Consider the following 23,549-nt stretch of genomic DNA (forward strand, 5'->3'; position numbering starts at 1 on the left):
TGAGCAGTGTGAGTGAAGGTGACACCTTGTTAAATCCATCACCCACAATCGAAAAGGACAATAGCATAATGGGCCCGAAGGGGAAATTGCACAGTAAAGTGTACACAATCCATCCAAATATATGTCCTGGCTTAGCACTAAAATACCGGTATACTGTACTTGTTTTTTTTTAAAAAATTTTTCATTTTAATTTAAAGACACACAGCCCCATTTAAATGATTGAGCACATTCCGGACCACAACCATTCAATTTCGATGAGTTCAGCGATGAGCAAAGGGCTCATCATTACCTCCTAAAATTAATGACGGGCGTTTTAAGAGGGACATCTCCGACATTCCCGTGAAAATATTGCTGCTTCGTTATCATGACAGCCTGAGCAAGTTGCTTTTAAAATCTACAGCTCACCTGACGGCCTGCTGACCGCATCCGGACGTGTTGCAGAGGAGGAGCAGAACTTTGGACGAACCGCCTTGATTCAGGTACTCAGTGGAAAGTGTGCCGGACGATGGTAACCTCGCAGCCGAGGAGCTGTAGGGGGAACTGGGGAGGCTGTGGTGATACCCTGAGGAAAGACAAGTAGAAGAGGACAAACTATTATAGGATGCTACTGTGTAATAGGATGTGTCCTTAGGATATATATATAAATATAAAATTGTAAAAAAAATAAAAAACAATGGATAACATTTTTCTTATTTTTTTTAAAAAAGAAAGGGGACTTTTTAAAATCTCAAGGAAAACAGTAATGAATGAATGACAATGAATAAATGCATTACAGTCCGTTCCTGCTGTAAAAGTAGAAAGTTAATGTAACACAAAAGAATACAATTGAAAACAATAATAGCAAAAAAGAAAAAATATATAGAACATAATATATTAATACACACATGGATTGTGCAGGGGTACCCAAAGAAAACTCCAGACTGTCTCGTGTTGTCTTGCACAGCAGTGTAATGTTTCCCAGTTTACGCTTCAATAGTCACTGCAAAATTGCCCTTTCTATTTCCACTGTGTAGAACAGGAACATTTGTTACAACAAACACTTACATGCACCTCATACACACAGTGATGGAAATTTGTTAATAGCTTGAGGCGACGCAAAAGGCCAAATGTCTTGTTTTCTTGAGAAACACACACTTGGACGATGATTTCATTATACGACGCTTGTTTAACGCCTCCGCAGCGATCGATTAAAGCCATGTTCTGACATCTTAAAACAGAAAACACACACAAACATGAGACACACAGAAAACTGGGGGTCTATTTTGAGTCATCCATCCACAGCCATCTATTTTCTGTACCGCTTATCCTCAGTAGGGTCGCGGGCGTGCTAGAGCCCATGCCAGTTATCTTCGGGCGAGAGGCGGGGTACACTCTGAACTGGTCATTACTTATTTAATGCACCCACTTAAAATTAAATCCTTAATTAGGTGTCCATCCATCCATGCCATGCACGTGTTTTGTCCTAGTTTTGTTGTCGTAGCTATCTTTCAAAGACCGCTGACCTGTTGCAATGCAAGCGCGAGGGCACTTGTGCTGTTAATATTAGTCGACAGCAGAGGGCAATATTGGCCAACATGGCTGCCACTTGGGATCGGTGAAAACTGCTGACTTTATCTGATTCATTCTTATTCCACGAACGCAATATTAATCAGAATACCGTGTTTAGACTAGTGAGGGCACTTACAACATACTTGCACATATGTAACTGACTGCCACCTCTGCTATATTGTAAAGATAATTTCTCTCTGACTGTCCCCTCGCCATTGTTATACTCACTGGACACAGAAAATATTCTCTCTTTACAAAATTAATGATGCTGACTTTTGATGGACACTGTCAGAACAGTGTTCATTTTACAACATGTCTACTATTGTGGTTGTAGATTATTACCCATTCACTGATCCCTCCTTCCATCGAAACACCCATCAATGAATCCTTCCATCCATCCACCAATCCAACAACCCAAAAAACATCCACTCTTCCATCCATCCACTCACTTTCTCCCCTGGCCATTCATCCATCCTTCCATGAGTACACACGTACCCACCGATAACTCCACTCATCCTTCCCCATTCACCCTTCAATTAATCAACCTCCCATCATCTAATGATACCCTCATTCCCAGCATAGTTGTGCGTACGTGCCACAAAAAAAAATAAAAATAATTTTAACTAAAAAATGGAAGAGAAAACATAAAGATTGGATGGAAGAGAGACTTCTGGCATGATGTGCGTCAATAACCTAGTGAGTGACCCCTATCACTAACAATGTGCACACTGGCTAAAAATACCCAGAGGGCTGCAAAGCTTAAACCTGCATGAATCAAAGGTCGTGACTGTAAACAAGCATCAATGGCCACAGACCACCTGAGCTCTCTTGCTGACTGTGAAGAAAGAGATTAGGCAGAGGAAAGAAGCCAGATGCACCCTTCTTCCAGTTCCTTTTTGGTAATTTTCCATCGCAGCTACAACAGCTTGTCCTCCATTTTTAATACAAACATATAAGAGTGCAATATGTCTTTTAACCCCCTAAAATGAGGAGGTAAATGCACAATGTACAATCAAGGTCATTTTTCATCAGCCAGGTGCATCTCCATCTGATTGTGAGTGTTTATCAGAAGAATGTTGGTGTGATTGTATATACAAGCATATTTACGTCTCCAAATCCAAGCTTTAAAATCCCCCAGAAAGAACGGCCATAAAATTACATGGCCGCCAATTTATTGAGCTATATTTTGAAGTGTATTTTCTTTTTAAATGCAGCATAAAATGAATCCTCAGGCCAATATTGTAAGCCTTTAAGTGCTTAAAAGCAAAATAATTCCAGCATGCTCCCCGCTGACAGATTCTGCTTTACTTGCTAACATTAGCTGAGTTTGAGTTGTCTGTATTTTTCATTTAAGGGGCAGGGGACATCTACCCAACCACAGAGAGTACCTTGCATCCTGCCATCTACTCACCCTCCCCCCCCCCCCCCCAAAAAAAAGAAACAATTTAAAATCAGTTTTTGTCATATTTATTAAGAGCCATGACTAACCCCAATAAATGTATAGTATTTTCATGGAAGAAATTATTTTTTTTTAAACTCATTTAGCTTTTGTATTTAATTACTGAACTTAATATATTTACAGTTGTTTTTGCAGGAGCTCATTCAGCCAAGTTGCTGCTGGAGTAAAAATAAAAACAGTTTTGGATGAGGTCACGTGACGCACCAGGCGGCGTTGAGGCATTCAGGCAATCAAAGGAGCTGCGGCGCTCATGCTTAAAGAAGCTCAATGCACGAATGTGCAAAGCGGGCTTGCAGACACACAAGGCTACATGGCAGTTTCATGAATCGCAATGTGTCTGTGGGAATGCTCGTCAAAAAGAGAGGCAGAACAGGAGAGCATTTGGATGATGGAGGGAAATCTGGGCTGGAGATGATGATGATGCATAACCTGTTGCCATGGGTACCTGAGTGTTGCGCAGAGCCTCCACGACCGTGCAGAGGCGGAGCTTGGAAGGCGTAGATGACGTCGCTATCAGCGATGGCTGTCAGGTCATCTTCGTCTGAGAAGGAACGCTGGAATCCGGTGGAGTACAACTCGGCCAGGATGACCTGTACCGGGAGAACCAGATGGACAACACATAAAATACCAACGCACATTCAAATTCTTCAGCTCTTAATTTGCACTTCGTAGGCTGAAGTTAATTCTAGCTGTACCAGTGCTAAAGGGCTGGGAAGAGCTAACACTGAGCCTTTGTTCAGGCAAATGGAAAAAAAATAAAATAAAATAAAATAAACGAATACCTGGTCTGGAGAGATGCCTCCCTCCTCTGCCACCATGACTCTCAAGCTTGATAGTGAACCAAAGAGAGGCACGGCGAGCCCGACTCGTAGATATCGCTGACTCTTGGTACTGAACACCAGCGTCACACACATTGGCCTGCAAACAGAGACGCATTGAGGCCTTTATTTGCACTACTATTAAACAATACGACGGATATGTTACACTTGAAGTGAAACAGGATTGTAGAGCAATTCAGTGAGGTACTGCCCAGCCGAGTGGAACAAATAAGTCCCGTAGCCCACTCACGTCACAGTCTACTGGGACGCTAATTGTTGTTTTAAAAAAAAACAACAACAACACCCTCTCTACATAATGGAGGATCATATTTAATACTACATATACACCTCGTTCACAACATGCGGTGATTCTCCACACTTTAATTCATCAGAGAGTTTTCTTTGGTGCCGCAAATTTACTTAGCAGCTATGTTCATGTTCACGTGTCAAAAAAGAGCATCGAGTACATACAGTCCACGCCAGTAATTACTAAGGATGCGACAGTGTAGGTAACCCACAGTACGGTTTGATATCGGTATATGGTTTGTGCTTGAAGAGAACAACTTTTTTTCCTCACAACATTATTTCTTCATTTTGCTCGTCTGCAAACTCGGCATTCCGTAGTGTACTGAATAACAACAGTTCAAGTTAACTGTTTTTAACCAACCTTTTTGAATAGTCACCCCTTTCAACGCTTATTCCTTGACTACTTATTTACACGTGACGACACTAGTATAAAATATGTATAATATACAAAAAGAAACAACCATTTGCACTCACATTCACACCTACGGGCAATTTAGAGTCGTCAATTAACCTACCATGAATGTTTTTGCGATGTGGGAGGAAACCGGAGTGCCCGGAGAAAACCCACGCAGGCACGGGGAGAACATGCAAACTCCAAACAGGCGGGGCTGGCCGGGGATTGAACCCCGGTCCTCAGAACTGTGAGGCAGACGCTCTAACCAGTCTCAAACCGTGTCGCCAGATGCGCACCTTTGTACATTTTAATTTGGTTTGATGTGTAACCCCTTTTTAGGGGGAAATAGTTGATTTGTGGTGCTGTTGTAGGAAATCCAATTTCACCGGGACGGATAATCTAATTTGTCTGAGTGTGACTTCATATCTAATTGGATTATTCTCCCATCTCTTCACAGTTCAACTGTAGAATGTGTTAGGAGGGAGGAGAGTATGTGTTGTTGTTTTAATTATGTCAGATGCGGCCGGGTGAGACAGCAATGAGAAATAAAATGGGATGAGAGTGCAGGATGACTGTTGAGAGCAACAGGAAATAGAGACGTCATCTTTGAACACCTTATGTCGCTTTATCACTTTGAGCTGGTGAACTAATACTGGAATTTATCACACCAGTTGTTTGTTTCTGAACATGCCTTGAATGTTTAGATTCATATATTATCCCGCCTCACATGCAGCTATTTGTGCAGCAAAGTATTTTCCTATCCTAAGCTCCTAAATTCATATGCATTACTATTTTTTCTATTTGTGGACTTTTGGAAATGATTTAGTTTCCAGTATATTCAAAGTCCCAATTTACACTAAGCATTACAGTTTGGTTCAGGATATTTTTTCTGAATTGTATTACTGGTATTGTTTTTATCTGCAGCACACAGGCATCGGTGTCTTGCTGCTAGCCTGCTCATGCTGGGTCTTCCGGGACGTCAGACTCAGCAGGCCTTCTGCTTAAATACTGTTGCAGCAGGAGCATGGAATCACCCCATCTTGTGTGTTTTGTGTAATGAAAGGGACCGCATGCTGTAAACACAACTCTGTCACTCCCAAGTGTGGTCTGTCAGCATGAAATGTGAAACAAGGACATATTTATTAGGCATAAATGGAGAAATTTGTGTAACATTGTATTAGTCAGCTCAGCTGTATGCATCTTGTAGCTACATTGGCCAAAAAAAAAAGTAATGGAGAATGACTCGCTTGAATCATCAATGTACTTTGAAGTAGTAAGCCATGATGCATAAATACAGGATTTAACAATTAAACGCAACATAGCGGTTAGTTGGCCTGGGATGACTCTTTCCTCCATTGATTTATATGAGGGGAACCTCTACATTGCCTATTACTTTGCTTATTCAATGATCGACACACCTCTGATGCATCATATTTTCATTTTACAGTATCTGTGTGTTTGCTGTAGTTTAGATTTACAGTGGGGGCTTGTGTTTGTGTTGTTTGAGCAGACGCAGGTGTTATACATCACTAATCGATATATTTCAATGATGTCAATCTTTTGATGGGGTATATCCGATTTGTGCATTTACGCTGCACTCACCTTGACAGATATGAGTGTCCGATTTTTAACCACATTTAGAAGAGGTCTGATTCCAATACAAAGATATCCGACTGCACGCTTCTTCTTTTTTCTATTTACACTACCGTGATGGCGCATACCTGAATTGTGCCACTTAAGAGTAAGTACTGAGCCTTAGTACCGAACCATGAGGTACACCACTCATACTGTTTGCTGTTGTAGCATGTCCTTTATTTAAAAGTGAATGAGGACCAAGATAATTAAAGATTTTGAGCCATTGAGCATCTGCATTATCAGCAGCATCACACAAATAGTTAGGATAGAATGGTGTGAGTGTTTGATCTTTTTAACTAAAAATGTGTTAAACCCAAATATTCTAAATGGCGAATTGTGTTTTTCCATACATTACCTGGTTTGTCGCAGAGGGATGGGCAGGGAAATACATAAAAAGGGGTCGAAGGTGTTGCTCTGCTTAAGACAATGAGGGCAAGTCAGAGATGACCTGCGGAGAAAAGAAAAGAAAATGTGAGCAATATTTGGCTTTTAGCTAAGAAAATATGAAACATTTGAATCCGATAATTCCATTAGCCTCACTGTGTGTGTGTGTGTGTGTGTGTATGTATATATATAAATATATATATACATATACATGTATGTATTTATTTATTTATTTTAACGAGGAGATCTTTGCAGGGAACTTCTTGAAAACATGAAAACAAACACAACAGAGGCATTTCTTTGTCGTCGGTGGATGACTCACCCAGCGACTAATTGGGACACGTCATCTATTAAGAGGGACAACCACAATTTGAGGAAATCTTATATTGTAAAATTTTTATTTTTCATAACACCAATTTGCCATTACTGTACTATATGACACTTTTTAAGTGCATTCGAGTCTACTTGTCACAAGGCTCCTTTAGCTCTTGCATAGAAGTGGCCATTAGAGGGGAGAAATCGCTCGCATACACAGTGTTGGTCTGATGGACCAAGAGGTATGAAGTATCATTAGCACAGACAACAAATCCTCTTAAGTATGGCATCAGTGTGCAAGGCACAAGTTCAAAGTCTGGTCATTTGCATGCAGCAGAGTGTGGATGAGAAGTCTTGAATTAGGCCATCTGGATATGGAGTTAAGCAACCCCCCGCCCTCAAAAAATAAATAAATGGGGTGCTGTTCAGATTTTAAGCACGAAATAAAAACAGGGTCAGATGATCAGTTGTATCACAGTGACAAATAAATTCTGGATGATGAGGGCGGCAGCGGCATCTAAGAGCTAAGATCGATAGGGAAACAAAAGCGAGTGAGCAAAGAGGCAAAGGGAGTGACAACAAAGTGCAGGGGGCCTCAGCGGGGGGGATGCATTAAATATCAACACAAGGTCGGGCACGGGACAGCCAAGTTGACAAGAGAGAGAGCAAAGACGAGAGCGCAATAAGGACGGAGAAAAGGGCACCAAGAGCAGCAGTGAAGCTCTTTACACCCACGGGAAGCAAACACGCACACAGATATCAACACTACCATCATCCAACTTTTATTAGAAAGAGCCACAGTAATCAGTGATGGAAACCTTACTGAATAAATCACTGCGGGTTCATTAGAAATTGAGATTTTTACAACTAAAATTCAATCGACAAATTGAATTTTAGTTGTAAAAATTGAAAATCCTGCAGACTTTGATAGGATAATTTAGAATGATATGGGGGTACTGTAAATAAGAATAATATTAAGATATATGTAGCACAATAAAGTTCCCAGGTGTCAATTAAAAGGTCTCCAACATTCTTCTTCAAATCACTGTTCTGTATTGTGCAAATGCCTGAGGGATCGAATGGCACTGGAACTCAATGTTGGCTTTCGTCCTTGCCGCTTACGTGCACATATTTCTCCAGATTCTCTGAATCTTTTGATTGAGAAACGTTTTTAAACTGTTGCAGTTGTTCACAAAGTGATGACCCTCGCCCCATGCTTGATGGTGAGCAACTGAGCCTTTCGGGAATGCTCCTTTAATACCCAATCCTGACACCCGTTTCCAATGAACCTGTTCACCTGTGGAATGTTCCAAACAGCTGTTTCTTTTTTTTTAACATTGCTCAACTTTCCCAGTCTTTTGTTGTCCGCGTCTCAGCTTTTTTGGAACCTGTTGCAAGCGTCAAATTCAAAATGAAAAACAATAACGTTCATCGGTTTCAACATTCAATATCTTGCCTTTGTTTTACACAACTTCCCAACTTCATTGGAATTGGGTTTTGTAAAATGTAATAGCTTGTGTTGCCGCTTGTTGGTGATGTACTTGAATGTTTTTTGGTATGGTTACAGCTGACTTTAGCCAACCATTGTCTCAATAAAGAGCTTGTTGAGTGACTGCTCGTCTACTTTTCATCATGTGAGTAGACTGTCCTGTACCGAAAAATACCAACGAAAGCGTCAACTTGACCTCACCAAATTACCGTTGACTTAACAAAAAAGCCCAAGCCGTGCAACCCGTAATATTTAGCTTCTTTTCTGACAATTTTCAAAAAAGCCACAAGCAGCAAATCTGGTGACTTTTTGTGGTATCATTGGAGACTCCAGAGGAGGAGATGTTCACCCCTCCATGTCAAGACCTCAATTGAATGGCGCTTGCGCAAAGTCAACACTGGCTAATTTAACCATATCCCCCCACCTATAAAGCCATCGCCCGTAAAGATTTGATTGTATTAGCAAATTAAGCTGATGAATTACATTTTGTCAATTACTGTGGCGGGTCCATGTGGAAAACATCGCCAAATACAAATACCCCCACACATTTTTTGCCCAGTCTCTTCCTTGTTGTTGTGTCATGAACACTGACTTCAACAGAGGCAAGGGAGGCCTGCAGTTCTTTAGAAGTTGTCCTGAGTTCCATTGTGGCCTCCTGGATGAGTCATTGCTGTTCTCTTGGGGTAATCTTTGGAGGCCGGCCACTCCTGGGAAGGTTCACCACTGTTCCGTGTTATTTTGCTGCAGCTTTTTTCGATCTTTTGTCCAACTTGATTTTGTCGAGACAGATTCTGTTTAAGTGATTTCTTGATTGAACAGGTCTGGAGGTAATCATGCTTGGGTGTGATCAGTGAAAATTAATAAAAATTTGTGATTAGCCACAATTAATTTATGATTTAACAAGGGGGGTAATTACTTTTTCCACATAAGGCCAGGTAACTGAATACTTATTTTTCTTAATAAATGAAATCATCATTTAAAAACAGTTGGGTTACATTTGTCTGATATTTACATTTGTTTGATGATCTTAAACATTGAAGTGGGGAAACTAGGCAAAAGTACAAGCATTTGAGAAGGCGGCCAATACAGCACTCTATAAGCTCATCCATCATATATGTTATATAAACTTGTTTAGAGCTAGGCGGCGTCTCGGAGACAACAGGCCATTAAAAATAGACACCACAAAGTCAGGGTGACAGACAGAGAGGAGGAGCGAGGCCCCGACAAAGACAAAGATTCAAACGCGAGCGTAGCAACACGGGCGACGCGAGCGCCGTTTCCCACGACGGCAGCCCAATGCACAAGACAGCACGGGCTCTAATCGCAAACATTTATTCAGATCAGAGAACTCCTCCGACTCCCTCTGAGGAGCATCTATGGAAGATATGAAAGAAATGGGGGAGGAAGACGAGAGGAAGAGAGACCAATTTAACAAGAAGGAAGCGAGTGAGTGACAGTTGCAGGTCGACAAACACGACACAAACAAAACCCAGGAAATGAAATTCCTCTATTGTTACTAATGGCCAGCTATGACTGACGATCACAACAGCGAGATCTGTTGACAGCAAAGGTTTAGTGACAAGATAAAAATCAAGTAAATTCACTTGTTATCAGTTGCTGGGCGTCATGAAATTTAGCGGGGCGGCTTTATTTACTGATCTTGTTGTTTGAATTCATGGCTTCTTGTCACCTAAGCTATTAATTGAACAAAATAAGAAGCTGAAGACGTAGCCTAGCAACGGAGACAGTTCGTCCATTATTGTTCTTTTTTATTTTATTTTGTTTGATTCAGTGATCGCTACATGGGAACATTACACTGTCTTTTAGAACAGCTTTGTAGTTGAATTATGTACAACCCCACCTTTCTTGGAATGTGTTGCAGCCATATAATTCTAAGTTAATGATTATTTGCGATAAACAAAGTTTATCAGTTTGAACATTAAATAGCCTTTGTAGTGTAGTCAATTAAATAAAGGTTGAACATGATTTGCAAATCATTGTATTCTGTTTTTATAACGTCCAACTTCATTGGAATTGGGGTTGTAAATGTGCCAGACGTGGCCTCATTTTCTCCAATTTGACAAAAGCATGCGTTATTCTCACTGTGACACACAAAAGACTCTCCAGTACATTTGCCCAAGCGGGCAACGAGTACACTGGTCCTTTCGGACCCCTCTCAGTCAAGTAGAGGGGTGAAGAGACATCTTTTTCTTCAGTCCAATATTGCGAGTCTTGCAGTTGCACGATAAGCTCGTTAGCTGTGACGCTACGGCAGCTAATCAGTGACAGAACGTCCAACGGTTGAAGCACCAACTCACTGGCGCTGTGAACTTTACAAGGGCTGTCAATCAAACAAGTGATTACAAACCCATTGTGTGTGTGTTGCTCCTTTATCTGATGAGTAAACACCTACAAGGTATTGGATATGATCAGGAGGATTCCCCCCGCCCCTGACTCAAATGTGTCTCTTAAATTCACGAGCATTTGTGTTCATTCTTTCGGTGTGCCGCTCAAGGCTATGTGGCTTCACTTCCAATAGAGGGCATCGGAACCTTCGATTAATACCAAGTGGCTGCAGAAAAAGAAGACGAGGGCCTTGGGTTCGAGTAGGAATTGAGTGTGTGGAAACATGAACACATGAGACGATGGACATATTGGCACTCAAAATGATGAACATCGTAATTCATAATGTCGTACTTAACATAAAGTAATTAACCAATATCAGGCGAGGAACCTATTTAGTCATATAAGCGAGTGTCAACATAAAGTAATTAACCAATATCAGGCGAGGAACTTATTTAGTCATATAAGCGAGTGTTCAAAATGGACCTTGAACGCCCCATGGTGAAGTGACAGAACCTTACAGTGAACCACCGCATATTTGCGGTTTGTCATTCGCAAATCTTCCTCAACGTATCCCCCCCTTATTCGCCGGAAAACTTGCCCAGTCATCACTTTTGTTCTCAGGCCAAAGCAGTAACAGTATTACTTTGGCTCTCATTTAAACACTTAAACATATAACATGAAAATACTGTACGCATTGTAGCGTCTGGGTGTTAGAGACGTGTGTGCCTTTAAGATGCGTGTCCTGGTGGGGTTGCGGCGTGTTCGCTCAACTTTAAAAAAAATAAAATAAATAAAAATAAAAATAAAAAACAACAACAACAAAAACTAAAAAGTGCATCGGCAACGGTGGCTCTCCTTTATATACATATATATGTCACAAGTCTCTGAAGCCCCATTCCTTGATGGAGCTAAAATATTTCTGGATATAAAGGGAATTAATATAAAAGCAAAAAGAATTAACATTGCCCTTTTCTTGTTTTAAATCAAAACATTTTCTTTTAGGCCTTCCTCGGTCCTCAACTCTTGCCTGCCTCACAAACACCGCCTCACTCCACTTGCAAAGCTGCTCTGAATAAACAACCTGATTGACTTACTTGCACCATGCTATTGCAAGTGTGCACGTATTTAATGCTGTGATTTATAAAAAAATAAATAAAAAAATTAAAAAAAAAAAGCTGCCAGTAAGCTGTCGGAGTCAAAAAGATTAAAAGTGAGACTATTGTAAAGATACCAAAATTACAAGCATTCTACAAAAGGAAACAACTGCATAAAAAGAGAAATCCTCTGCATGGTCTCACCTGTGGGCGACTGGTTAGAGCGTCAGCCTCACAGTTCTGAGGACCCGGGTTCAATCCCCGGCCCCGCCTGTGTGGAGTTTGCATGTTCTCCCCGTGCCTGCGTGGGTTTTCTCCGGGTACTCCGGTTTCCTCCCACATCCCAAAAACATGCATGAATTGGAGACTCTAAATTGCCCGTAGGCATGACTGTGAGTGCGAATGGTTGTTTGTTCCTATGTGCCCTGCGATTGGCTGGCAACCAGTTCAGGGTGTACCCCGCCTCCTGCCCGATGACAGCTGGGATAGGCTCCAGCACGCCCGCGACCCTAGTGAGGAGAAGCGGCTCAGAAAATGGATGGATGGATGGATGGTCTCACCTGTACTGGGCCTGGAAGTGCTCCTGGACAAAACTGTTGCGGCCTCTGGGCTGTTGCGTGTTGTTCAGGTCCTCGAGTGAGCTGGGTCCCTGGAAACACACACGAAAGCAGAGGTTTAACAGTTTAACCTCTAGATCCTCTACAAAAAAATATTAAGGTAACTATACAAAATACTGAACAAAAATATGCAGTTAGAAACAAAAAAAGACACATTTCAGAAAATGGGAAAGTATTAGATGAAACATAAATATTAAAGAAATAAGTGCAGCTATTAGCTAAAAATGCACAAATATGACAAAAATATTGGGAAAAATGCACAAATATTAGATGAAAAATATAAAATAATAGAAATACAAAACAAGAATATATTAGATGAAAAATACAAAAATATTGGACAAGAAATGTGAAAATAGTAGCTGAAAAATAATAATGTAACAAAGAATACACTGATATTGTAAAAAATAGTCAAACAGATGAATACAATTAAAAAATACTAAATAATAGAAGAAAACAACAAAACAAAAATGCTACAAGATAAAAAAAAATACACATGAATATATTAGATCCACCCTTCCATTTTCTACACCGATTATCCTCACCTGAAAAATAAAATATTGGACGAAGAAATGCACAAATAGTAGCCGAAAAATACAAATCTAAGAAAGAATACACAGATAAATTGAAAAAAAAAATCAAACATAAGATGAACAAATTATAGGCAAAAACAATAAAACGCTATGCAAAAAATACAGAAATATGACACAATATGAAACTAAAATTTACGCAAAAAAATATTATAAAATACAAATTGGATAAAAATATACAAATATTGGGAAAAAAACAAAAATGTCTGCTCTGTTGTCTTCATCTTCTACAGTCTTTCTGTTTCTTTGCTGCTAGTAGCTGAAAGACAACTACTACACACAAAGACACAAAATTCATGGACATATATACTGTATTAGCGAAAATTACAGTTTTAAATTGTAATACCAACCATCCAAAATGTTATCACGGTTTATCAGTAAAGCATAAATCATTTCATCCCTACAAGGGATTAACTCTTAACTAGCAATTCACCTTTTTGTTTGGCTTTCTACAACACATACCGAAAGACAGACCACTCTCAACAAGCACGGTTAAGAGAAGGAATTTAAGACGAAGCGCTTCATTCTTTTAACGTCTCAGCATCTGTTTTAGCCTGATCCAGAGTTGATTTTACATTACTGTTCCAGGACATCTTCGTGACGACCTGGCTGATATGACAGACACGGATCACGCCACAAACTCAAGTTGCAGACGAAAATACCCAACCTGCTAGCGCACACACTGGCTGGTGTCACGCCATGTGTCACGTTTTATTTAGGTCAGTACTTTTATGAGATATTTCAATCTTTAGGTGTGGAAGCCTATATCGAAAGTGTCCTCTCGACGGAGACATTTTTAGAGAGGAGTCATACGTGTTAATAGATGAGTCAATGGCGTGAGTACTGCTGGATTCTCACAGTTTGTAATGTTAAGCGGGTAGCCTGGCAATGTAGATACGCCTTAGTGTTAGCTTAGCAAAGGAGCTGGCTCAGGCATTGAAAATAGTAGTAGTTAGGGGGCCAATACTTTTTAACTAGAGTACATAAATGCACTGATATCAACAATGAAATGAAAGCTTGGACTTGTCTGTCTTGACTAGAGATTTGGAAAGCACTGACAGAATGATCGCTTCCCTCGGGGGATGTCGGCACTCGCTTTCCTCACACAAGAACATATGTTCTTATCAAATCCCAGCTGATTCCCTGCAGCGGGCGTTGATGTGGGACACTGATCGGCGCGCCTCTGCAGCTCACTGGTGACCGCGTGGGAGTCTGGCGAGCAGTCAGGTTGCGTAATTGGGGGTGTCTATGTGGCACAATAAATACGAGAGCCACGTTGGCCTGGAAATAGACCAAAACGAAAGCCTCCAGAAACAACACTTGTACTCAAACAGACTTTAAGCAGTGATTATGGCGCTCGCCATGAATTCCGTGTTAAACTGTAGCGCTAATTAGATTTTTTGGTTTGGTTTCCCTTTATATACAGTACCTCAAGAAAATGTCATTCCTAGTTAATACTGCAAAAATATTATTACAATAAAACTAAATTGATTTAAGAAGTAATAACTTACCATTTCGCAAAAGCTGGTTTCTTTCCACATGACGATAAACTAGATATTTTTTTTTTTTTTTTAACCACAGTACACAATTACTTCCTATTTTTACAGCCTTCATCACTACCACTCTGGGCTAAAAGGCACATGACTTTCCTCGCCACATTACAAAGGAGATTAATAACTTGCGCTTTAAAAAGCAAAGTCCAGATGAATCAATTGTTCGCCAAAAGCTTGAGTGATGGTTCTTTCTTTTCAAATTGAACCCTTTGGAAGTAATAAGCAGGACTGATCTTTTTAAAAAACGTTAATTATGCTAAAATGGGACTGGAAGTCTCAGGCAGTTGAAGTACAAAGGTTTTGATCCTTTTTTTTTTTTGTTATCAGCAGTAACGTGACAAGAAGCACTTTGAAAACAAAGCACCAATTATAAATTGTATATTGACTCTTTTACAGTTCGAAAATGAAATGTATTTTGTTAAATACTGCATTCATTCAAAGTGTGGATACATTTTTTGGGACATCTCAAACTTATATACAGTAAATGGAGTGGGAATCACAGGAAATGTTTTATTTGATACACTATTACCATATTTAGCCAAGCGTAATATCTTAATAGGGAGATTAGGAGAACTATTGGAAAATGCAAATTATACTTAATTTAATTATTAAAAAAAAAAACGGAATCTGGTCTTTTCTCAACTCTTTGCTCTTTGTCAAAACACCATGAACGGCAGAGCAAGTAGCGGACCAGCAATTGTGACAATGAAACAATTTTAATTTATCATTTTGTGCCATGTTGACAATACATAAAAGGAGAGTAGCATTAAAATGCCAAGTGCGTTATCAAGTGCGCAACTGCACATACAGTATGTGGACGTTGGATAGCGACAGTGGAGCAGCAACATTTCATTCAACCCATCATTTGCTACCCGAATCCTAACCCTAACCCGAAACCTCTTACAGTTTAAGCCACAGTGGTAAATCTGTAAAAAGATCAAAGGTAAACTTGACATTGTCACAAAGGTAAAGATAAAGGCTCGTAAACGCCTTTGTGCTACAACATCGTCTCTCTATAATGTGTGTGCAGCAAGGTTAGTACAAGCGCCGCAACACGAAGAGTCATCCTGGCTCGACCACCAATATTATAGAGCCATAAACGTTGGTTATCCGAGGTCGTCATGGCTATTCTCTTGATTATAAGTCAGCGAAACATATGAGTGCTGTCAAAGCCATTAGTTTGAGGTAAAATCTCACATATTGTGACATTCAGCTCTTGCTATCAGATGATTTTGGTTTCCTGCAAGTGAGTTATTTCATTCCGGGTCCATTCACAACACAAGTGGAAAAGTATTTGGTACACCAGACTTTGTCGCCGAAGATTTGCTTTATTACTATTATTTGTCACCGTTTCTAACCTGCTTCGATCAAAAACATGCATGTCTTTATCGTATTTTGGCATTAGCAGTGCAAGTCAAACGACAGAAGTAGGAGATAGAAAAAGAGAAGGAAATATGGGCAAGCACTGGCGGACAATAACAATGACGAGAAGCACAAGGGGAGACGATTGCACAGCTCGGAGAGATAAGAAGATCATTTGGAGGCAAGCGGTGGGACAAGCACAATGCTCAGGAAAATATGTGGACCCAGCAGTGCTTCTTTACTAAGCAGACTGAACAGTCACACTAATCACGTCCCCAAAGAGGCAGTAAAACAACATCGGACAAACACGGTGGCAAAATCAATCATGTCTCTTTTAATGCTCTTATTTCAAAACGTAGCTTTGCCAGATGTGCGTTATTAACATTGTTGGTTTAATATGGATGACCCAATTTGCTTTGTCCCCCCCCCCCCAAAAGAAAATTATAATTAAATGTGAAAAGATTACATATTACGTGTACTACATCAGCAACTGTGCTGAAATTATTATACATAGGCTGGAATTAAAGATGTTGGATTTTTGTGGTTTTGTTTGTTAAATTTTGGCTTAGAAAAGAAGATGAATCATACTGTTGAAAATGATTAGTTCCATTTAAAATGATATCTGACAGAGCACCGACAATTACTGTTTGTTTCTGTTTTGTTGTTTTGACTGTGTGTGTTTTTTGTCTTCTTCTTTCAAGGCTGCATTGTGGGATCGAGTCTCTGCTCCGGCCCGCCTGTGTGAAGTTTGGGCCTTCCCACCGTGCTTTATGTGTGTTTTCTCACAGTACTTTGGCTTCCTCCCACATTCCAAAAACAAGCATGTTAGGTTCACTGAATCTTCTAAATTGTCCATAGGTATGAATGTGAGTGTGAAGGGTTGTTTGTCTATCTGTGCCCTGTGATTGGCTGGAGACCACACCTCTCGCCCAAAGTCAGCTGGGATAGGCTACAGCTCACCCGTGACCTTTTCGTCAGAACAAGCGCGATAGAAAATGGATGGCCGGTGCTTCACTTCCCAGTGTTGATGGACAGTGACTGAAATGTGGGAGAAAATCATTACGATGTGATTGTTTAGTAATGCTTAATTTTTAAACAATGGGGGACACCGTGTCAAGAAGAGGAGGGGAGGCTGTTGCCGGAGCGGGTGTGGTTGGCTTATGGGGCGTCATAGGTCGGTCTCCATCCATTCAAACAAAATGCTGTCGGGGGCAGTAAAGCGGCTGACTCACAACAATCTTTTCAGTTGTGGACGGCTGCTGTTAATTCGGTCTATTCATGAGGGGCTTACGGGAACAAGATGGCCTGTGAGATAATGATGGAAAGCACAGGCATTTGAAACCCGGCTCTACGTTCTGGCCCGCTGTGTTCTACTGGTCCATCACACAATACATTTCGATATTTATAGACTGCACTTGTTAAGACAAAAGGCAAATAGTGCCGCCGCGCATATCTCCTCTTAGGTGCCATTTCTCAATCAAATATATGTGCCAGTTCCATTTCAGAGCAGAGTGCAGGGAGACCTGCCACTCTGGCCGTTGCCATGGAGATGTCTGTCTGGCCAAAAACAAAAGGCAAGAAGAGATATTAAGCAGCCTCAGACAAGAGTGACTGGCAGGGCTTCAGGAGCGCCAGAGCTGGCTTGGCAAGCACTGTAGAGAACTGGCCCCATGTGGACCAGTTCATCGCCAGCCAGCTACAATGTTTCAGAACCAAACGAACTGATGACATTAGTTGTGACGAGTGAATAGATTGATTAGCCTCTCAAGCGGACTGATCTAACTGAAGTGTGTGAGTTGGGCTGAACTTTAAGCTACAAAAATAATAGAAAGCAGCATTGTTGACAGAGCCAGAAGGCATTGACGTTGCCTAGTTGATCTTCATAGATTGTCATAAAAACGCACTTGCGATGCATCACTCGTCAGGGGCTTAACAAGTTTTGTCAGCGACCAATAGTCTCAATTCTTTCCCAATGCAGGGCGCTTGAGCGCTTTGGCGACACCCGATAGGGCAGCTTTCTGGCCCCCGTCAACAGTTCCTTGGTGCTGGGGTCTCAGTAGCTCCTTAGCTTCTTTGGGGTTTGCCTTGCTTTTAGGGGTGGAATAGGCTAAGCACCTTCTTACATTGGCGAATGGTTGACTGCATGAGCCTACCCCAACACATCAGCAACCACTGCAACCCAATCTTCAGTACTGGTTGGGCCCAGAATCGGTGCTGTCCAAGTGTTTTCAGCCACAACTAATCTATGTCTGGATGTGAGGACTCTCAGGTTTTAGGGCAGAAGGGGATGCATTTAGTACAATTTAGTATATGGTGTATCACACCCTTTCAGGAGGTAGAGGTTTTAGTTTAGTCCCTATCTCCCGCGAATAGCAGCGAACATGAGTAATCACAAAGAAGTGTGTGACAGAGTAATGCATCAGGGATCAGTCTTGAGCCCCTTGCTGTTTGGAGTGGTGATGGATAGGCTGACAGATGAGGTCAGACTGAAATCCCCGTGACCATGGTGTTTGCAGATGACATTGTGATCTGCAGTGAAAGCAGGCAGCAGGTGGAGGAACAGTTAGAAAGGTGGAAGCATGCACTGGAAAGGAGAGGAATAAAGGTTAGCCAAAGTAAAACAGAATATATGTGCATGAATGAGAGGGGTGGTGGCTGAAGAGTGAGGCTACATGTAGAAGAGATAGCAAGGGTGGAGGACTTTAAATACTTGGGGTCAACCGTCCAGAGCAATGGTGAGTGTGGTCAGGAAGTGAAGAAACGGGTCCAAGCAGGTTGGAACGGGTGGAGGAAGGTGCCAGGTGTGTTGTGTGACTGAAGAGTCTCTGCTCGGATGAAGGGCAAAGTTTAGAAGACAGTGGTGAGCCCAGCCATGATGTATGGATTACAGACAGTGGCACTGAAAAGACAACAGGAAGCAGAGCTGGAGTTGGCGGAAATTAAGATGTTGAGGTTCGCTCTCAGAGTGACCAGGTTGGATAAAATTAGAAATGAGCTCATCAGAGGGACGGCCAACGTAAGAGGTTTTGGAGACAAAGTTAGAGAGAGCAGACTTTGATGGTTTGGGCACATCCAGAGGAGAGATGGTGAGTATATTGGTAGGATAATGAGGATGGAGCTGCCAGGCAAGAGAGCTTGAGAAAGACCAAAGAGAAGGTTGATGCATGTAGTGAGGGAAGACATTAGGGCAATTGATGTTAAGAGGGGAGGATGCAGGAGATTGCACGGAGAAGGATAATGCGCTGTGGCGACCCCTAACGGGACGAGCCGAAAGGAAAAGAAGAAGACAGTAATCACAAAGTACAACGTATAAGGAAGAGGCTAGGCTGCATTTCACTACCCTGTTCCAACTGTTCACAACCATCGAGAAATCACAAGCATTTAAGGAAGACAAACCTGGAAATGTGGGTGTGGCAGGAGTGAGTAAACAGTAAACAAAGCAAGAAAACCAGTCTGCATCTTTGAAACAGTTGGTAAGCATCCCAGCAGGACCAGTTCTGCTATCACACCGGAGATGACTGACAGTAATGAGTGTGGAAAATCTTGCGAGAAATGCCTCTTAGGATTTGTGGATTCTGCCTCCCTCTTTGCTCTTTGCCTGTCACACAAAAAGGTAGAAATAAAAGCCAGCAGGCTTCTTTATCTCTGCACATATCACACCAAAAACACAACTTCTTGGATAAGGGCTGATGATATATATATTTCACAAAGGGTGAGAAGAAATCGGAGTGCCTGGAGAAAATCCACACAAGCACGGACGGGTAGAACATGCAAACTCCACATGAAAGCCAAACTGTTTGGCAGATGTGCTCACTAGTTTTTCACATGCCTCCCTCAGAAAAAATATGTTGCACAAAAATAACCCAGGTCCACATGAGCGTGGGTAAGATGATTTATCAACTATGATATGGAGGGAAATGGAACTGTCGTCACTAGATGAGAGCGTATTGCATCATATCCTTCACCCGAAATTTGTGTTTACATTCCTGCCGGGATTCAGGTAGAACCATTCCATAAAGTAGCAGCAAGCAGAAAAATGTTGCCATGTATTTTTGGAAAGACTCACTGGAACACCATATCTGCAGCTGAGTAGTAACTAAAAATACTTCATTTCTAACTCTATTTTGCCATGAAAAGATCACGCATATCTGTTATGCTTTTATAATTCATTGCAATGCCTAAAATGTCTTCAAATAAAGGATGGGGGGGTGTGGGGGAAAAACCAAGAAGAACCACAATACCAACCCCCATCCACTCTACTTTCCTTTCAATCAAGTCTGTCGGCTCGCTCTCGTTGAGGACACACAAGGTCATCTTTCAAATGTCGATTGAAAGAAATAGCAATTGGCCAAGTTAAATATTTCCTTACTGGACTTTGCATGATCCATTAAAAGCCTTTTCGAGTGGATGCTATTTGGCAGTGACGTGTCAGTGATGCCGACTCTTGCAGTGGCCATGGTAACGGGGTCACATGTATACATGCATGCGTAGAAAATAACCCAGTAAAAAAAGCAGGACAGTGCAACACACACACACACACACACACACACTCCTTAAAAGGTTCAGAACTGTAGTCTGTCATTGTTCTTACTGGAAAGGCACAAAAAAAGAACTGCTGTCAAGACCTCTTGCAGTGAAACAAAATGTATGTCATGGCTGATGATCTCTATGAGACCTCGAACTGCCCCAATATTCCAAGTTGCAACTTCCCAGTTTTCTAGTATGCAGCATAATCTTCCATTTTTAGTCGGCTAGGTATCCCCAAAATGTCTTGGGGATTCTTGGAGCATGTTACAAAGGGCGCCGTCACTACGGCTGTGTATGTTGTTTGACTACTAAAGGGTACAAAAAAAAGGTCCTGGCCGGAAGGACCCTTAGGACAGTTGAACCCTGTATAATTCACCCCTGAGACACCCCTGACTTGCATGAGCATAATGGGGCCAACGTTTTGGGACATGGCCCAGCCTCCAGAGGGGAAAGGTACAGTGACCGATTGCACTGTCAATTTTGTTGTGGATGTAATCTAGCTACTAGTGTTGCATGGTATACCAGTACTAGAACAGTATAGCGATTCCTCTGACCACTACCAAAGATACTGGCTCTTTAGTGTCATGTCAGTGTGCTAGGTTTTTCAAACCGATAGATTTAGGTTCACATCCAGATTGAGGGTACTCCTCCTCATGACAGCTCTCAATAATCAGTGTTGATTGATCATAAAGATAAATCCAATGATTGTGTTTAGATTCAGCGAGCTTAGGTAAAAACAACCCAACTGTCCAAGCTTTGCAACCTTCAGGCAACACAGATGAGCCAAGAACTTTAAGAAGCATTTAAAGGGCCTCACCCAATATTCACTAGCCTGACAAGAGGCTTCTCAAAATATCAGCTTGAACAAATAAATTAATACTCACTTTTGATTGACGGAGATGTAATATCTTTTATTGTATCGTTTATTATACCAGCAGCATGTTGCCGATTAAGTGTTCTCTTTAATTAATCATTTCCCGGGGAGAGAAATTTGTCTAACTTAATTAACTTTGAAAAACGACTTCAGCGGTTGGACAACAAATCCTGCCAGAGAGATTATCTTGTTAATTGAACAGAAACCCAAGGAGAGCGCAATTAAATGATGCAGACCATTGGCTATTATACCCGTCATTGATGCTTAATGAGGCTTATTTGTGCCTTAAATGCTACACAATTGTTTCCCATTAGATGTATGTTCACTTCAAGGAAAAGATAGTATCAGTCATTGGTTTTAATTGGCTTAAATGTTATTACGTTTATTTCTGCAGTGGGAAAGAATAAAATGGACACTAACGTCACACACCTAGTACAATATGTCCTAAATGTATGACACAAAATGGCATTCATACACTATTTAACGATGACATTTGAAAAGTACATTTTATCCTTGTAGTTTTAGTGAAGTTCCTCAGTATGTTACCCCCAACAAAGGTATAAAAAAAAACACAAAATCAATCTTTGAGATTGTTGCTACTCAAACTGTTCCTTCTCTCTTTTCATCAGAACAGACATGTTTAATTTTTCATACCTCCCTGCCGTGTTGGCATTTCATCGACAGCGGGAGGGTCGGATCTCTGCCGCTTCAAATTCCTCCATTCTGGTTACAAATATCAGTTTTGTTTGTCATTAGTAATATTTGCAGTGATTTACAAGTTTGTCCAGATCACACTTCAAGTCTGGTTTACTTTTAATTGTTTTTAACCACAAATGATCATGCTTCACTTCTCCTGCAAATTTTAGACTCGGGTAACCTTCTAAATTAAACATGCGCATTGAGGTTTATCCTCATTGAACAGAAACTATCTTTGCAAGAGCTCTTGGAGAAGACAATGTGCATCTTTTAAGTTTATCAAAAAAGATTTCAAACATTTATTCTGGCCTTTTTCACACCTATTACCTCAACCAAAAAGGTCAATTGAAATCCATGTGGATTGTTTGATTTTGTTTCACTTTCGGTTGCTTATAACTATCAAATATCATCAGATAAGGTAATGGCAACTTTCTGTGCAATAAATGAATCTCTTGCTTGCAATCAAATAACACACAACAACAATGCAAAACCCGCATTTGCTTCCATCCCACACAGCTGCAAAGCAGGCAGAGTCGCAGGCAGTGATGGTCTGAAGAGAAGCACTCAGTCATTCAGCCCTTGGTTGAGACATTACACCAGGCAAGTAGGTTTAAAAATAAAAAAATGAATGGGCTAAAGTGAATCATGGATGAAGCCAGAAGGCAAAAATGTATCCTGAGAATAATTTAACAAAGTTCAAGTTTTAGTTGGAAGTTTCTTCCAGACTGGTCCTTGTTTAATCCCTTAAGAACAGGGTATGAGGGCATTGAGGAGGGGAATTACATGACCTGTCCATTCCGGGTAGAGACTGTTTCACAATGATGAAAAGTATACAAAATCTCCTTCTAAAAGCTGCCTTTTGTCACTCGTGTTGTAAATGTGAACAGCAGTTTGAAATGTTCTTTCATTAGAACAGCAATACTCTTTTCGAGGTGGGTTTGAGGCTGGGGGGGAGGTATTAAATATACATATACATATATATATATATATATATATAAAAAGAGTCTTGGTTGTCACTTTCAAGTATTCTCACTCTCCATCTCTATCTGCAGGAATTTGTGGCATCTCAGAAATGCCACTTGCTGTTAAAATCAAGTTACTAGCCAAGTGTGAGGCAGGGTTATGCTTCTTTGACTTAACCTGTCTAAGACGGCGGTGGGCAGGCATTGGCTTGCTTGATCAATGGAGCAAATTTGAAAGCAACAGAATACAATAGCACCAAAATCGTTGTAATGGTACACTGGATTGTAATAAGGAGAAATGTGTCCGTGGCATTGCCACGGTCACCCTAAATCGCGTATTTTAGTGGTCTAGAATTCTGTATCGGTAGACTAACCAGGACACTTTTCATGTTAGAGCTAATGCTAGTGGTCAGCATTATGTACAGTTTTGCCACACCAAGAATGAAAGGACAATGTATTATTTGAGATACAATTTTGTTAGCTCTGTTTCCTTTGCTTGAAGTTGATTAGCGGTTACATAATATAAATTCAACAAATGATCATTCCTGCGAATAGAACACTAATATGTAGTATTACGGGGGTT

The 23,549-nt window shown here is 40.9% G+C and overlaps 1 protein-coding gene across 1 annotated transcript in view; it reads right to left on the minus strand.

The window, feature by feature from the left end:
- usp43a (ubiquitin specific peptidase 43a) overlaps positions 1-23,549 on the minus strand; it is a 69,340-nt gene that overhangs the window by 26,493 nt on the left and 19,298 nt on the right. The window contains exons 3-7 of the mRNA XM_061771626.1: positions 12,349-12,437; positions 6,516-6,608; positions 3,790-3,925; positions 3,453-3,597; positions 406-562 (exon numbers count right to left, since the gene is read on the minus strand). Coding sequence (XP_061627610.1) covers positions 406-562; positions 3,453-3,597; positions 3,790-3,925; positions 6,516-6,608; positions 12,349-12,437 — 620 coding nt within the window. The remainder of the gene's footprint in view (positions 1-405; positions 563-3,452; positions 3,598-3,789; positions 3,926-6,515; positions 6,609-12,348; positions 12,438-23,549) is intronic.

Source organism: Phyllopteryx taeniolatus, chromosome 4 (genome assembly GCF_024500385.1).
Source record: "Phyllopteryx taeniolatus isolate TA_2022b chromosome 4, UOR_Ptae_1.2, whole genome shotgun sequence".
Classification (NCBI taxonomy): domain Eukaryota; kingdom Metazoa; phylum Chordata; class Actinopteri; order Syngnathiformes; family Syngnathidae; genus Phyllopteryx; species Phyllopteryx taeniolatus.